Below are 17,560 nucleotides of genomic sequence, written 5' to 3' on the forward strand. Positions count from 1 at the left end.
CTGAAGACCTGGCAATCCTTTAAATAATGTGGTTGAAAGTTTAAAAAATGCTAAAACTTGGGTTTAATTTAGGCAATGAAAAATTTTAGTTGCTTTCTGGTTTTAGCCAGAAATGAAAAAGATTATAGCAGCTTTTTTGGTCCCTTTCTGCTCCAAAATTCTATGATAATATTCTTTCAAATATTTCAGCTTTCATTTACATTAGAAAAATTCCTGTAAAATTTAATATTTTATGGTTCCTGAGTTGCCCTGATTTCATTTAAATTAAAATCAGTGAAAACTGGTCAGTGTATACATGTCTTCCAAGCTCCTTAATATCTATTCCTAAGTTAAAGCACTATTCAGAACTGCATAGCAAAATAAATCTCCGTTTATGACAAGATGTGGTCAGTGTCCCCTTGCCTCAAGAGAATATCATCAAGGACCTGAGTTCAAATCCGGCCTCAGAGACATGATACTTACTAGCTGTGTGACCCTGGGCAAGTCACTTAACCAAATTGCTGAGCCAAAAAACAAAAAACAAAACAAAACAAAAGAGAATATCATCTCCCCACTGAATTCTCTGGAAATTAAGCAGCCATAATATTATTGTTTCTAAATAAAAGTCAGATTTTATTTATCAACTCAGATAGCAGCTAACAGTTTAGAAAGCTTAAGAGAGATTAAAACATTATTTTCATGAGAATGTGGATGAACCTTAGAAAATATCCATCTATATAATAAAAGTAGAATTTTAAAAACCATCTGTAAAGTGCATAGAAATTGATTTCAAATGAGAATATCTCCATTAGTTATTTGCCCTTTTTGGAAGTAAAATATTGGCATATATACACTCTCAAGTGAAATGTAAATCATGTATTACTCATGTACTTCAACATGTTATAGTTGGCTGAACAACTGCAGAATACAAATCTGTGCATTTTGTAGAAAGCATCCTTATGGGATAAAAGGAGTCAGTTTTCTTGGCTCGTGTCCCACTGCCAGCAATGAAGTGTACATAATACCTAGCACCAAGAATCCTTCAGAATGAATACTCAGTCTGTGTGGAGAAGTAGCTACATTGGTCCAAGTTTGGCAAATGCAAGAGATTCTGCAAAAGGAAAAGCCAGCAATTTTTCTATACTATACATGCCTCTTATTACACTGCAAGTACATAGGACTCTATTTTTAAAGTTATCAATATAATATTAGAAGCCAACAACATGTTGTTTGGTAGTAGTTGTTTGAAGGTCATCCACTTACTGAATATTTTGTTTAAAATGCTCTTTTTATGGAATATCGTTACAGATTATACATCAACTACAGTTTTCACCTCAAATTTTTATTGAAAAAATGTAATATAAAATGCTACTTTGTTAAAATATACAAAACATGCATATCACTTTGGAAAAAATAGCTGACTTATGAAAGCAAACAAAAGCATATGGACTGACATGCGTTCCCTGCCTTTTCTAACTGTTACAAATTTTACTCTGAAATACATAAAAGAAAATATAAATAAAATCACATCTGAAAAGACGTAGGAATGTTTTAAGAATTGTTAATAGAAAGTCTTCTTGCACTATCCCATATGCTGAATTTTTAGCACTTGCAAATTAAATTCTTAGTTTGAGAATGTCTTCAGGATGATTAAATCACAAGAGCTTTGAAGAGGATGAATTGATATAACCAGTTTAGCATTTACGGTATCAGCTACAGTAGCAAAAAAACGAACAAACCAAAAAACCTAAACCCAGTGCACATTTCCTTGCACTTTCCAAATTACTAAAATGTTGTTTCAACTTTGAAACTTGTTTCCATAGTGCTTGTAATCCCAATCCTGCAGCAGAGAAGAAAATAGGCAAATGACAGAGTAGCCGCCACTACTATATTGCACATGTTTTCCCTAAATACCGATGCTTTCCCCTCCCACCCAGCACCAGTGTCGACACAGCCTAAATCATGCATTCTATGATTTAGTTAAAAAGTTATCTTCAATTGCAGACTCCATGACTGTTAAGTACGCTGCATTCACTTTTATATATTTACAGAGGAATCTGCCAGACCATAACAGAAGAAACCAGATCATCTTGTCGCTGTTGCTTGGCTTTCTTATTCACTCTTCGATGCCCCTGTCCTCCACAGATGACTAATACTGAACTTGCCTTTGTTTTCTTGAATTGGTGGCTCCTCCCTTTGTTCAGTGCAATATTTGGATCTTTCAAGAGCTCATAAATGGTGCTGTCTTCCGGCCCATGCTCCAAAGAACTAGATCCATGAGACAAGGTTAACGATCCAGACGATGATGACAGGTCACTTTTTTGGGTGATGGATCCCACTGAGTCCCCTAACCAAACTGCATTGTCAGGAGTGCTCTGACTTAGATAGGAACTAGATACCTCATTTGGAAGGATGTCCTTCTGGTCATCATCCTGAGGTTCAGCATTGGGAAGCAGACTGTTTCTGGAGTGACCTTTGTTTTTTTTGTTTAAAGCTGTAGCCATAACAAGAAATTTCACAGGGCCATTATGTGCATGGTACGAAACCATACCTCTGCCTGAGGGGGAGAAAACACATCTTTTTAAAGTAGAGAATATTACCGCATTTAGATGTATATGGCTATTAAACAAGTAAGAATTTCAGTCCCATTTTCTGTAAGTAGTCTTTATCAATCCTCCTTAATGTTAGTATCTTCCCTCTGTTGGTTATTTCTAATTTATCCTGCATATATATTGTTTGTACATACTTGTTTGCAAGTTGTTTCCCCATTAGACTGTCAGATCCTTGAGAGCAGGAACTGTCCTTTGCCTTTCTTTGGGTCCCCAGCCCTTAGAGTGTCTGGTACCTATTAACTTAATAAATGCTTGTTCATTTGACTCAACTCCTTTGTCTCCTACCACAAATACCTAATAATTTTGACCCTGAGACATTCAACTCAAGTCAAAGTGTTCTCAGCTTATGTTATTATTAATTTGGGAGATAATAATTTGAACATTTTAAAGATGGAAGCCTGAGAGAGGCAGGGTGTCAAAGGATTGCTGGGTCATAGATTTAGAGCTGGAAGGGATCTCAGAGGCCATCTAGTACACAGGAGGAAACTGAGGCTGATGGAGGTCAAGTAACTTAACCAAGGTTACTCCAGTAGTAAGTATCAGAGGTGGGATTTGAACCCAGGTCCTCTGACTCCAAAGCCAATATTGTCTTGTTGCTACTTGTTCTAATGTAACAATTTAACATCAAAGATGTCAAACACAATGAGGCATACACATGGCCTGTTTGGAGATCCAGATTAAAGTGTAATTGGGAAATACTTAACAAAATAAATAAAACTACAACATAACATGGTTGTTAATATGTGGTTTTCAAAATTGCCAAACACCTTATATATTGTTTCGTGGTCCATTTCTATTTGAGTTGGACACCACTGGTCTACACAGCTGCTAAAAAGAACTCCCAAATTATAGGGCCCCTGTTCAAGAATCTCCACTGGTCCCAAAGAAATCACACAACTGGGAAAAGGACCCACATGTACAAAACTATTTATAGCAGCTCTTTTTGTGGTGGCAAAGAATTGGAAATTGAGAGGATGCCCATCAATTGGGGAATGGCTGAACAAGTTGTGGTATACGAATGTAGTGGAATACTATTGTGCTATAAAAAATGATGAGCAGGCAGACTTCAGAAAAACCTGGAAAGACTTGCATGGTCTGATGCTGAGTCAAGTGAGCAGAACAAGGAGAACGTTGTACATAGTTGTGCAATGGAAGTGGCTTTTTCAAACTGGCTTTTCTCCTGACACAAAGCATTCCATCTCTCATCTCTGGGCCTTTGCATGGTCTGTCCCCTGTGCCTGGAGTATACTCCACTCTCTCCTTATCTCCACCTCTTACAATCCCAATGCTTACCTCAAACACCATTTTCTACATGGAACCTCTTCTGAACTTCGTATGTCCAGGTAATAGCACTTCCCCCCCCCATTCCCCAATTCCTCTGGATTTGTTTATATGTGTTTTATTTCTACTTTTTTGTGTATACCTTCTCTCCCTCCTTTTCCCCTTCACTACCCCAGAATGTAAGCTTCTTGAGGGCAGGAACTATTTTATCTTTAAGAACATTTTCTCATCTAGTACCAAGCCTGGAAGCTAGAGGGTGCTTAACAGATGCTTGCTAATTGACTGATAGGACCCAAAAAATGTATAGCTTTGTAAACTGTAGTTTCAAGTGTAATCTGAACCACTTCATTAGTTTTCATACACATCTTCTAAATGGCATTATCACACATAGCATATGGCCCAAATATTACAAATCCTTACTTTCTTTGAACAATAAAGACTTCCAGCTTATTGTCTGTGCTACTTCCTCTCCAGGTATCTATAAAAAAATAAGCATTTTTTTTTCTAGGAAGCCCCTGAACTACAATGTGGGTGTGTGTGGTGTGTGGGTGCATACATGTACATATCTACACACGTTGTAGTTCACAGATTTAATAGAAAAAATATATTTACTTATATACATATATGTATACATACATACATAAATATAATGCATATTGTCTATATATACACATATGTATATGTGCATATATAAAGTCACCTCATCTTCATATGCTTTGCTTTTAATATTTACTCCTTACATTACAAACTTTACTAATTTCAGATGTCATAATTGCTGTAAATGAATCTAATCATTCAATCAAGAAACACTCATTAAGTGTCTGCTATGCACCACTGAACCAATACCTCAAATTCTCCATTTCTTTTTTTTAAACTCCTAAGCAATGATCATGTGTTGCTTTAGTGCTGTCATTTTGCAACAGAGTATAACATAATTGTGTGAGACACTATCTCATGGACATAGTACTAGGGTATATACTTCAGAGCATCATATGAGATGACAAATGTATATATTGAAAACTTAGTAACATACAACTATGATTGAGAAAATTTCAGTAAGTAAGCATGTGTTAGCTGGGAGAGGAGAAAGGAGAGGATAGTATTGGAAAAGTATGGGATCACAGACTGTGGACCAGGATGAGATTTTCTGGGTAATCTAGTTTAATTCCTTCATTTACAAAAGAAGAAAAAGAATCAGAGAGGTGATATGATTTGATGGATGTCATTCAGGTGTAATTAACAGAACCAAGAGGCGAACATTATTCTTTGGATTCCCAATCTTTGGATTCCAAATCCAAACTCTTTCACATCAGTAGATGTATTTGAAAATTTAAAAGTAAGTCAGGTGGATTGGGCTTGTTTTGCTTGCTATACATGACATAACTAACCAAAAGCAAAGGGTGGAATTGGTTTTGGCTCATCATAAAGAAACAACATAAAAAATCAGAGCAATCTAAAAGCGAAATGGATTACATCAGAAGGTACTGAGCTCTCCATTAATGTACATCTGGAAAACCACTTGTCAGGCATATTCCCACTCAGATATGGGATGGACTAGATGATCTCGAATTCCTCCCCAATTCTTTGATGCTGTGATTGCAAAAAATGGAAGAGAAGTGACAGAAGGGTTGGTGATCTGTTTTTCAGTCCTACTTGTCCCACTGACTTTATATCATGTGAAGCTGAGCAAGTGATGTTTTAAAATTAGTGTTTACTTAAATCTAAAAGGATTATTTAGACACAAATATTTGAGGCTCTTTACTCACCAGTTACTTTGGGAATTCCTTGCAAACGAGGAACTGGTAATGATACAATGATTCCCAGATTTGTTCCAACCATTAATAAACCATGACACACCAGCAGACTAGTCACAGACACCCGCTGTTGCCCTATAAAAATTATCAATGGCCTGAGATTATTTCCAGTTACAAAAGTGTGATTAACACATTAAGCTAGAACAAACGCAACGTGTATGTCAGTATATATTTAAATACGATATCAATCAATCAACATCATTTATTAATCATCTATCATATACCAAGTACTAGGCACTAGGAATGCAAAGACATAAATGGATTAGTCCCTGCTTTCAAAGAGCTTACATTCTACCTAGAGAAAATAACATGAATATATTAAAGTAGACACAAACACACCCACACCCACACCCACACACACACACACACACATAATAAAGAGAAGGTAATCAAAGGATGGTACATTAACAGCTGGGGGGATGAGGAAAAAGTTCAAGTAATTAAACAATAATTTTATAATTTTTATGGAATTTTTAAGATACAAGGGGCCTTATAGATCATGTGAGTTAGTCCCCTCATTTGGGTGATGAAGAAATTGAAGAAAGTTAAGGAAGTGACTTCCCTCAGATCATTTCCTACCCCAGGTGCAGGACTTCTTTATGCCTTCATTATGCCCTGGTGCAGATTACTCTCTCCCCACTCCCATCCCCACTTTTAAGCATCTTTTTACATGTTTTCTTCTCTATTAGATTGCGAGCTCCTTGAGGGCAGCGATTGTCATGCCTTTCTTTGTATCCCCCATGCACAATGCCTGGGCCATAGTTGATATTTAATAAATGTTTATTGACTATGTCATTGGACCATAGGACTATTGATTTAGAATTGGAAGGGATGTTAGAGATCTTCTAGTCTAACTCTTCGTTTCATAGATGAAGAATATGAGAACCTGGAAAGGCTGAATAACTTGATCATCATGATATAGGTATCGAGTGAGAGGTGATTTGTGAACCCAAGTACTTGCTCTTTCAACTGTCCCTATTTCCACAAAGCCACAGCTCAACCATTTCTTCTAGGGGTAGGCTTCTTTCCCTTTTCTAATTTAAAGGCAGTAGTACTAGATTTTTATTTTCTCCACCTAATTATACCATTGACTCTATTCCTTTATTTTCACCCCAAGATTATCAGCATTAGCCATAGCAGGCAGATAATAAACAGATCTGAAGCAACTTTCTTCTGTTTGTCTGAGACCAACCTGACACAACAACCCAATTTACCCCTATCACATAATAAATGGCCCAGGAAAATAATTAGGGTTAATTTGTGTTTTTTTTCCTTTTCTGTAGAAATATAACTTATTTTCAAAAATCCTTTCAGAAGTTCTAACGTAAATGTGTCAGTTTCAGGTAAGCCATGATAGCTCTGACACTTCTTAAACTGTAGGACATGAGGGTAAAGAATCTACTATCACTGAACATCCTTTGAAATCCCAATTCATGCTCCAGCAGTTTCCAGCTGTAGAATTCATGTGTTTTTTGTTACCACTACAGTCCCTGAAACATACAACTTTATTTTTAAATGTTAACATTCATTCTTAATATAAAGCTTATGCCATTTACATTTTATGATTTATGAAGGTTTTTTAGATAGGAGGGAAAATAATGTGACTTAGAAATTTGCTTGGGAAGTTAGGAGGCATTTTTTTTTAATTTGCAAAGTATTAAAAAAAAACAATGAAAATACTGGTTTTATTCTATGACTGTGGTCTGTCACTTTTTAGAAGAGGTTTCTAAATCCGAATGCAATCAACAGTACCAATCACTTTCAAATATACAGAGACTTTAAGGTTTGCAAAGGGCTTTCCCCACAACAACCCAGTGATGCTAGTATTACAAACATAAGGGTGTGACTCTTAGATTTTGCTACCTTTTCAGGTTATTTGACTGGTTCATCCAAATATGGGAAAAAGTCTGGAAGGTACATTGTCAATGAACTTGCTTTCTTGGTATAGATTACCTCAGTACTTTTCCCTACCAGTTCTTTGGTAGGAACCAAAAGGAAAGACTTAGAATTTAACAACAACTGAAGAACTCTAAATTCCTGAGTCATTTGGTTATTATTAGTCAATTGATCATTACTTGATTAGGATCTATCCTGTAGAGGTGAGGATTTGAGAAATATACTGGAGGGTTACCATAGGGTGAGGCCTCTCAGAAAGGGGAGCCAGACTTGTGTTTGGCCTAGCCATCAACAAGAAGTGAAGCCAAAGGAGTACTAGCTTGACAAGATAAGACAATCCTCCTATCTCCTATATCAGAGGTGGTAGTCTTCACAGTTAAGATCCCAAGTGAGCAGAATTAAGGAGCCTTTTGATAGTTTTAGGGAAAGGATCCTTAATGCTTTCTGAAAGAGCACTGTGAAACCAAACCAAAGATTGCAGCTAAGTTTGAAGGTGAAGGTTGTAGAAACTACGACTGCCTGGCAGATCAAGTGAATCCAGATGGGAGCCAGACTCTAGGAGGAAGCCTGGTCCCAAACAAGCAAAAAGCCAGAGAAATTAAGGCTGTAATGGAGCTACATGGAGCTGGGAGAGTAGAAACTCAGGTAGAGGTGGCTGCCACAAGGAATGGGGCCAGGACTTTGGAAGTCAGACTATTTGGGACAAGAAGGCAAGAAGTTCAGACATATGCCTTCCTTTTCTCCTCTCCCTGGCAGCCATCTCCAGTTATCCTGAGTTATATCTTGCCGCTGGACCCAGATGGCTCCAGAAGAGAAGTGAAGATGGTGACTTTGCACAGCCCTCCCTCACTTAAATCCCATTCACTTACAAGTCATGGCATCAATTTCCTGATGTCATGGTCCTCTTCCAGAATGAAGGACAAACAGCAGCAACTCTCCTTAACCCTAACCCCCCTCTCCCAAGCACACATACACGATAGACCCTGAGACTGTAATTCTGTTTTCGTTTTTTTTTTCTCTCTCTCTCCTTGGACTCTCTTTGAGAAACCAAAGTCTTTTCCTCTGAGCACTGAGGAAAGTCTCTTGACTTTTCTTTGTTTTAAACATTTATTTTGTTGTTATAAACAATTTTAACCACAGACATTTGCTAATTTGGGTGCACTTATTGGGATTTGTGGTTGGGAGGAAGTAATTGTAGGGGAACGTTGGAGGAAAGGAGAAAGATTTAAAAATGATTTGCCAGAATGCTGTCTCTGACAGGGGGTCAGAACTAGAAAGATAGAGAATTAAAGATTCCTTTTATATCATTTCAAAACAGAGAAAAGATATTCATATGGGGAGCCTATTTAAGTCATGAATCAGTAGTAGGGAAGAGAGGAAGGCAAGAGTGGAGAGACTGAACAACCCTGCTCCCTACCTCATCTCACCACTGCTAGATAAGATTCATTATCTCCATTTTCTAGATAGAGAAACTGAAGGTCAGAAAGATACAGTAACTTGCCTAGGATTACACTAATTACTGTCAAAGCCTGGATTCAAACTCAGGTCTCTTAACTACAACTCTAATACACAATTCTCTACATTATACTGACTCTAATTGAAATATTGATATATTTCACAATAGGTTTGAGAACTGTAACCCATCTATAATTTAGTAGATAAAACTTGGAGAGCTGACTATGGCTCAGGAAAGTTAAGTGACTTGCCCATGGCCACAAAACTTGAAAATGTAAGAGCTGGGAGTTGAACTCAGGATATACTGATTCTGAGTCCAACATCCTTATCCAATACATCCCATTGCCTCCAGTCTCCTAACAAATAACCTCAATTTGAAATTGTCATTCTCTAATTCTGTAAGTTTACATTTCAAAAGTTTTTTCCTTCTTTGGGGTCCTGTCTCCCTTCATATCTAGTCAATTTAGATTATGGATAATAGCCAAGATTTTCCTGGAGTCCTGGTACAGTTTTTAAACTAGCAGTAAATATTCTCATTATAGATAATATATTTCAATCCTATTTACCACACAATACTATAGTTCATGAGTCTTTAAAAACTAAAATTTTTTTAGAATCTGAAATGAGAATACGATAAATAAATTCTGTAAGACTCATCAAACTTGAATAAATCTGCTTTTGAATGCCATTTTATAACACATATCATCTAGGACATTAAATTTAAACATCAAGAAAGACTTAATGGAGACTCCATGTAATAGGAGATAAAAGAAGACAACAGTCCAATGGATCTGTGATCTCATCCATAAGGGCATTTTCTCCAGTGATGAAGATTGCAATTTATCCATGCTTGTCCATTCTGAGCCATTCTTGTTCATATCCTACCATAAATTCTCTATAGAGGCCAATCCAATACCTTGGAAGCATCTTTTAGATTTTTTTTATACCATAGGGTGCCATTGTAGTATATGAACTGTCCATCAGTTAATCCTTACTGTTGTTATATGACTCGCCTATCATTTTTATTTGCTTGTTTCTGATCACACATTTCTAATGACCACCTTTTGCATAGATTCTCCTGCATAACTAATTCTTTATTTGTAACATAGTTCATTTTGCTCGTGCCTACCATTTTCTTTGGGTGATCATTTGGATAATCAATGGATACCTTTCCATTTCCCTTTGTGTGATTATAGACTTTAACTCTTCAAGGACTCTAGGATTCCATGACTCACAGCTAAAACTAAACCAAACAAAAATACCCAAGAAGAGAATATTGCTAAAGAACTCCCTGTACATAATGTCCCATAATCTCTTCCATCCCCTTATCTTTGTGGCTGAATGCTGGAAGATAAGAAGAAATATGTAAACCAATGAAAATTTCAGGTGATAAAGAGGGTAACAGTAACATGTTTGTGAGTGTAAATAGGTTATGTATATCACTAGTGATGACTACCGGGAAAGAAGTAAGATTACAGATTATACATTATTAAATGGAAGCTGACTGATTATGTAGTGTTGGTGAAGGATAAAAAATGGCCAATCCAAGTGCTGCATATATAACCCTGGAATATTAAAAACTTAAAGAATGTCCCCTACCTCCCAGAACATTGGGTGGATACTTTATAGAGAAATTTTAGAAGGATATAGACAAGAAATGTGCAACATGAAAAACAGTGGATGAATTTCATATACACAGATGGAGGGAATAATCATATGAATGAGATCACAAACCTCAAGTGTTCAGGGTAATAAGTGTCACATTTCCAGAACACATTTGTTTGGTATCCTATCAATTCTGGGTTTGAAGCCAATCCCACATTCATTAGTTCCTCCAGAAATAAATGTCCTAAGTTATATCTTCCTCTATAGATAATTATCCTAATGATGCTGATTTGTGGGTAAGTGGAGGATTATCAGGATTTTTATTCACTTTTAATACACATAGGCAAATGAAGATGATGGGACTTTTCATTTTCCCACTTTGATACTTTAAAAATCTCTTCATAAAACACATTTATCAATGACATAGGATGTCTTAAAATATCTCTGACCACAATTAGAAACAGAAACGGTAAATCCTTGTAAAATAAATAGTGGATGATTTCATTCTACTTTCACCTTTCCTAAGAAATGCTTTGTTGAAAGCAATTCATAGTACATAAAACCCATGCCATTTTGTGTTCTATGGAAATAACATATCCAGAGAAATTTTACTCTTGATTATGTCCTCTACTATTTTTTTAACAATTTTCCATAATAATTGGTAAATCTATGACCCCAGCTCTATCAAAATTTTATTGTATTACCTGGGTTAAGGCAATCTTTTGGGGCTTCAGTTTCTCTATGTATAAAATAAGGGAGTTGGACTAGATAACCTTAAAGATTCCTTCCAGTTCTGACATCCTGTGGTCTTTGAGTCTATTGAGTATTTGGTTGTTGTTACTGTTAAAGCTAGGTGGCACAGTGGAGAGACTGCCTGCCCTGGAGTCCAGAAGTCTCATTTTCATGGATTCAAGCCTGGCCTCAGACACTTACTAGCTGTGGGACCCTAAGCAGGTCACTTAACCAGGTTTGCCTCAGTTTCCTCATCTGTAAAATGAGCTAGAGGAAGAAATGGCAAACCACTCCAAGATATTTGCCAAGAAAATTCTAAATGGGGTCACAAAGTCAGACACAACTGAAAATGACTGAACAACAACGTGTGTGGGGGGGCGGTTAAAGAGAAAGATATAGGTGTCCTAAGAATTATTTCAAAGTGAGGAGGGGGAGAAAAAAAACAGTGTGTGGGGGAAAAGAATGTGAATTAGTGGGAGGATGAGAAACCTTAAACAGACTCCAATATCAGGAAAGATTAGTGAAAAATACATCTGAACAACAATGGGAACTCTTAGAAGAGCCTCTACAGGTTCACACCACATCTTTTATTTACTAATAAAGATAAAAAAGACCAATGGAACCCCAATGTTGGCTTTTCTCTCCACTTACTAGAACCTCTCAGAAGTTGGGTGAAATTATTATTTTCAGGGGCCCATTGAAGATCTGTGTTTGAGAGTAAACAGTTTTCTCTCACATGAAATGTTCTATTTTTAGACAGAATAAAAGTCAGTAACATGGTGAGTTCCCAAGGCAAGAAAATTTATGCTGGCTAAAAGCTTTTCTATTGTCCCTGAGACTTGCTATGGCAGTTGTCAAAAGAAAACATCATAAAAGTTAATCTGGGTCTTGGAACAGCAACCTTCTCTCAGGCTATAATTGGAAAGGTTGATGTGATCAAGTCCCAGAAAGATTCCAACACACTGAAGTTCATTCAAATCTCAAAGTGGTAGTATGAATAGCAATGAGGTACAGTGGTAAGTGTAAGGAAATAGCAAGACATGAATGGCAACCAAAGGTTGGAGCTTGGCTCTTCAACGTAAAGCCTAACAGGGGTAAGGAACCTGCAGTCCCGAGGCCATATGTGGCCCTTTGACTAAATCCAAACTTCATAGAAAAAATTCCCTCAATAAAAGGACTGAAGTCAAAGGCCTGCACTTGAAGACTTAGCAGGCCACATGTGGCCTTGAGGCTGCAGGTTTCCCACTCCTGGTCTAGCCTAAAAAGATCAGTAAATGGAGCCCCAGATAGACTTTTACAGGAAGTAAAGCAGATGAATATCATGTGCCCCAAGACTCTTTCCTGGGCTCTATTCACTTCTCTATGTATACAGTTTCACTTGATGATCTCATTATACCCCACAGATTCAATTATTTTCTTTATCTAATCCTAATCTTTCTCTTGCACTCCAGTCTCTCATTTCCAATTATCTATTTGACATCCCAAACTAATGTCCCACAACCACTTCAAACTCAACATGCCTAAAACTGAACTCATTAATTTTTTCCCCGTACCTACCCCTCTTTTTAAATTTCCCTAATATTATCAAGGGAATTGGGGCAGCTAGGTGGTACAGTGGATAGAGTGTCAGGCCTAGAGTCAGGAAGACCTGAGTTCGAATCTGATCCCTGGCACTTATTAGTTTAGTTGTAGGACCCTGGGCAAGTCACTTAACCCTGACTGCCTCAGTTTCCCCATCTATAAAATGAGCTAGAGAAGGAAAAGACAAACCACTCCACTTTCTTTGCAAAGAAAACTCCAAATGGGGTCACCAAGAGTTGGATGTCACTGAAATGACTGAACAACAAAAAAAATCTAAGGAACCTTATCCTCTCAGTCACTCCAGCTTGCAGCCTGTTATTCTCAACCTCTCACTGTTACTTATTCCATATACATAATTTGTTGCAAAATCTTATCAATTCTACATTCATTATATCTCTCATATATGCCTTCTTTTCTCATCCAACATTGCCACCACCGTAGCGTGAGCCTGCATCACCGCACACCTAGACTGCTATTGCAGTAGCTGGCTGGTTGGTTTCTGTGACAAAAGTCTCATCTTCCTAAATGGCAAGTATGACCATATGACCTGTCTTCCCCATTTCTCCCTACCCCCCCACTTCAATAAACTTCAGTGCCTCGCTATCACATCAAGAATGAAATATAAAATCAAAACTCTTCATAACCCGGCCCTTTTCTACCTTTTCAGTCTTTTTATATCTTACTCTCCTTCACTAATTCATAATCCAGTGACACTGGTCTCCTTGCTGTTGTTTGTATAAGACACTCTATGTTTGGACTCTGAGCATTTTCACTGGCTGTTCCCCATGGCTGGAATTCTCACTTCTTGTCTCTGCTTCCTTGTTTTCTTCAAGTCTCAACTAAAATTCCCCTTTCAGTAAGAAACCTTTCCCAGTTCTCTTTAATGCTAATGCCTTCCCCTTCAGATTATTTACAATGTATCCAGTATGTATTTCATTTACACATAGCTGTTTGCTCCTAGTCAGCTCCTTGAAAAGAGGAACTATTTTTTGTCTTACTTGGTATCCCAGGGCTTAGTACAGTACCTCACACATATCAGATACTTCACAACTGCTTGTTGACTAGACTTGATGATGGTTACACTGACTAAAAGGGTCGATCTGTGCTCAATGATGGCCATGGTAATTATTATAAAAGCTTGTATACCAGCAATAACAGAGGTTTGGATCTACCTATTGCCTTCCTGGAATATAAAATTTTTCTCTCTTTTTCTTTTAAATGAATGAAGTAAATTAAAATATATAAAGTAGTGCTAAAAACAGAACGCACCAACTTACACCCAAAACAAAATATGAATCAAAATTGAGATGGAGACAGCCCTATCCTAAAAACGCTGAATTAGTCTCTATTTTTACCAAGTCTCTGACAGACCAACCTAACAATGGATTCAAGATGACACCAGGGAACAAGAGGATCTAAACATTTACTTCCTATAGTTACCACCACGATGGAGACAAAACATAAACTGACTCTAATCCCATGAAGGTCAGCCTATGTTCCATCTTACTTGGGACATGAAAAGATACATACATACATATGCAAATATATATATTTGCTAATTAAAATTAGTCTCATAAATTAATTTAGTGGATTTTTCACTTCTCAAGTTTTGTTATTATGAGGGACATAGTATTTAGAAAAGTTATCAATGGCTAATAAAATGATAAATTATTGGCAATTATTTTAAATGCAATTTCTGGGAGCAACATTTGGGGCAACATTTATATGTGAAAACTAGGTACAATTATCTTAAGACTAAAAATCATGTTCAGCAATATCTGTTTTCCACTAAATAAGTAAAGGTCTTTAAGACTGTCCTTTGAAATCCTGTGATAAATGGAAAACCAGGAAACAGCTGCTTCAAGACATAACTTACAATAGCTTATAGGATACGGTAAATAGAATTCCATTAAAGTTTCTTGACATTTCCTAAGCCAGGGTTGGGTTTTACTCTTCAGCCCTGGCCATTTGTGACTTTTAGATATTTAATTTACTGCTTGGGATTAGAATGTGCTTACAGAGGAAGTAAGATTTAGTAACATCACAATTGCTGGACTGTGGGTAACATGGATGGATGAGTTTTATTTTAAGTAAATTATGACAAATTCTATCTTTCAGGCACAGGAGAACCTCGTTATAACACAGGAAATACTCTCAATAAACACTGGCTATATACACAATAACCTTATCATCTGAATCTTAGTTCTTGCTCATGACATGCCCAGTGTCACAACAGGGTTTTAATAACATTCACACTCAATTTTTTTCCTTTTTTGATGTGAGAAAGTCTTCACCCTTCAATCTCTGTTTCAATTCTATGGCCCAATGTTAGACTTTAAAATGTTCTCCAGGAACATATCATCTTGAATATTTTGTGGTAGAAAACTCAGTGGAAATCCTATGTAATGAATGCTGTACTTGTGTGATACATAGGAAATGTTATATTTATAATCTCTCTCTACTCTGTGTAGGTTTTCAGGAAACCCATGTTATTATTCTAAAAGAGAGGAAGGAAGTTACACCTATGCAATCTCCCAACCTAAGCAAAGGCGGACCCACTTACAGATACAGATGGATCATAAATATATACTCAATACAGTATTTTAGAAATAGGATCCTATTTAAAAGCTACACTTCATTAGGACCATCCCTGGGAAATAGGAATACAAAGGATAAGGATACTAGACAAATAGTAAAAAGGCAGGGAAAATAATGAATGCTTCCTTGATTAGTTTATAACCCTAAATTACAAACAGAAATAACTTATTCAATTAAAGTTTCCAAGTTTGTTCCTCAAAGACTTCTGAAAAATTGCATCATGACTTTTACCCTGTGGGACATAAACCTCTCTAGTGGGTGAGTAGAAATCTTGGTTCTTCTACTTAATGCTTAGGTGATCTCAAACACCTTTCTGAGCCTAAGCTGCCACACATTTCTGAGCCTAGGCTGGCACTCCTAAGCATATATCTGGAGGAGGCAAAAAACAGAAAGAAAGGTCTGATCTTCACCAAATTATTCAAAACAGCACTTTGGTAGTAGCAAAGAACTGGAACAAAGTATGTGCTCATGGACTAGGGAATGGCTAAACAAATTATGGTATATTAATATAAAGGAACATTCTTGCACGATAAGAAACAAGGAAGATGAATGATTTAGAGAAACATTGAGGAATCCATATGAAACTGATGTCCAGGGAAGTAAGTAAAACCAGGAAATGAATAAATACAATGATTACAATAATGTAAAGAAAAAATAACACAAAACTCAAACTAACCCTGTGTAATTAGAATATCCTAGGTTGGACTCAGAGAGAAATTGAGAAAATCTAAAAATGTACTTCTATCTTTTCATTATAGGGGTAGGGAACTACAGGTGGAATTTTGCATATATTGTCAGACTATCTATTTATCTATCTATCTGTCTGTCTATCTATCTATCTATCTATCTATCTATCTATGAATATATATTAGTTTTACTAAACGTTTTCTCTCTCTTTTTAATCTTTGTTACATTTAGCTTGGGGCAGCTAGGTAGACCCAGCAGATAGGGTGACAGGTCTGAAGACTCGTCTTCCTAACTTCAAATTTGGCCTCAGACACTTACTAGCTGTATGATCCTGGGCAAGTACCTTATCTCTGTTTGGCTCAATTTCCTCATCTGTAAAATGAGATGGAAAAGGAAATGGTAAACCACTCCAGTATCTTTGCCAAGAAAACCCAAATGGGGTCATGAAGAATTGGACATGACTGAAAATGACCAAATAACAATAACAAAAACATTTAGCTTCGTGGATGAATTACCAGAATTGCTATATTCAGAAATGAATGTGATGTCAAACAAAAACACCAATAATTATACTTTTTAAATGAACAAATTAGACTAAATAACAACTGGAAGGTCCTATCAATTGAGTCCAATCATTAGAGGAACCATTCTCATGACCTGTGTCCACTTTAGGACATGAAGAAAACTGGCAAATGATTGATGGCTAATGGTGTTTGGCTAAGGACAAGATTTTTAAATTTTGATTTAAAAATATGGAAAGTATGCTTTTAAGATATGTACATACAAAAGTGTATATGACAATTTAAAAAAATCCTCCCACACTTGCCTGCAGAAATGCCACACTTTTCTTTCTAACCAGAAGTGGAAAGTGATTGATTAAAATCCTGTGGGTGGTACAAAGCCTTGACTAGGAAAGTTGCAGCAGTACTTCTGCTGCTAGACTGTTAGGAGTCTGGAAACCATGGCAACCATGGTGGGAAAGACAAGAGTGATGTCAACCAGAACACTGGCTCCTGTTCCACAACTGCTGTGCCAACTGGAATGGAGTGAGCTATTGAAAAGCTTGATTGCAGCAACCCTTCCACCCATTTGCTAGGTTTGCAAGACTGCTTGTCATTGCAATGGCATCTCATTCCCTGTGCCCCCTCAAAATCTGACCTTTTGATATGTAGGCAAAATAAATTATTTCCATGAACTGGAAAAATAAATGCATGCTTTGGCAAACCAAAAATTTAATTTGGTTTTATCCCAACAACTACAACAGAGGTCCCAATAGCAAACATTCATTTCACTAACGTGTGTGCTTAGCGAAAACATTTA

General features: G+C 36.8%; 1 protein-coding gene across 4 annotated transcripts in view; it reads right to left on the minus strand.

Annotated features, from left to right (window-relative positions):
* Positions 1–1,305: 1,305 nt before the first annotated feature.
* The window catches only part of ARHGEF10 (Rho guanine nucleotide exchange factor 10), a 213,484-nt gene continuing 197,229 nt past the window's right edge, over positions 1,306–17,560 (minus strand). For all 4 annotated transcript variants that reach the window (XM_078149742.1, XM_020973007.2, XM_020973005.2 and 1 more), the window contains 2 exons: positions 5,639–5,761; positions 1,306–2,536 (listed from right to left, as the gene is read on the minus strand). In XM_078149742.1, coding sequence (XP_078005868.1) covers positions 2,025–2,536; positions 5,639–5,761 — 635 coding nt within the window. In that variant the 3' untranslated portion in view covers positions 1,306–2,024. The remainder of the gene's footprint in view (positions 2,537–5,638; positions 5,762–17,560) is intronic.

The sequence above is a fragment of the Phascolarctos cinereus genome, unplaced genomic scaffold, assembly GCF_003287225.1.
Source record: "Phascolarctos cinereus isolate Bilbo 61053 unplaced genomic scaffold, phaCin_HiC Scaffold_2;HRSCAF=192, whole genome shotgun sequence".
Taxonomy (NCBI): domain Eukaryota; kingdom Metazoa; phylum Chordata; class Mammalia; order Diprotodontia; family Phascolarctidae; genus Phascolarctos; species Phascolarctos cinereus.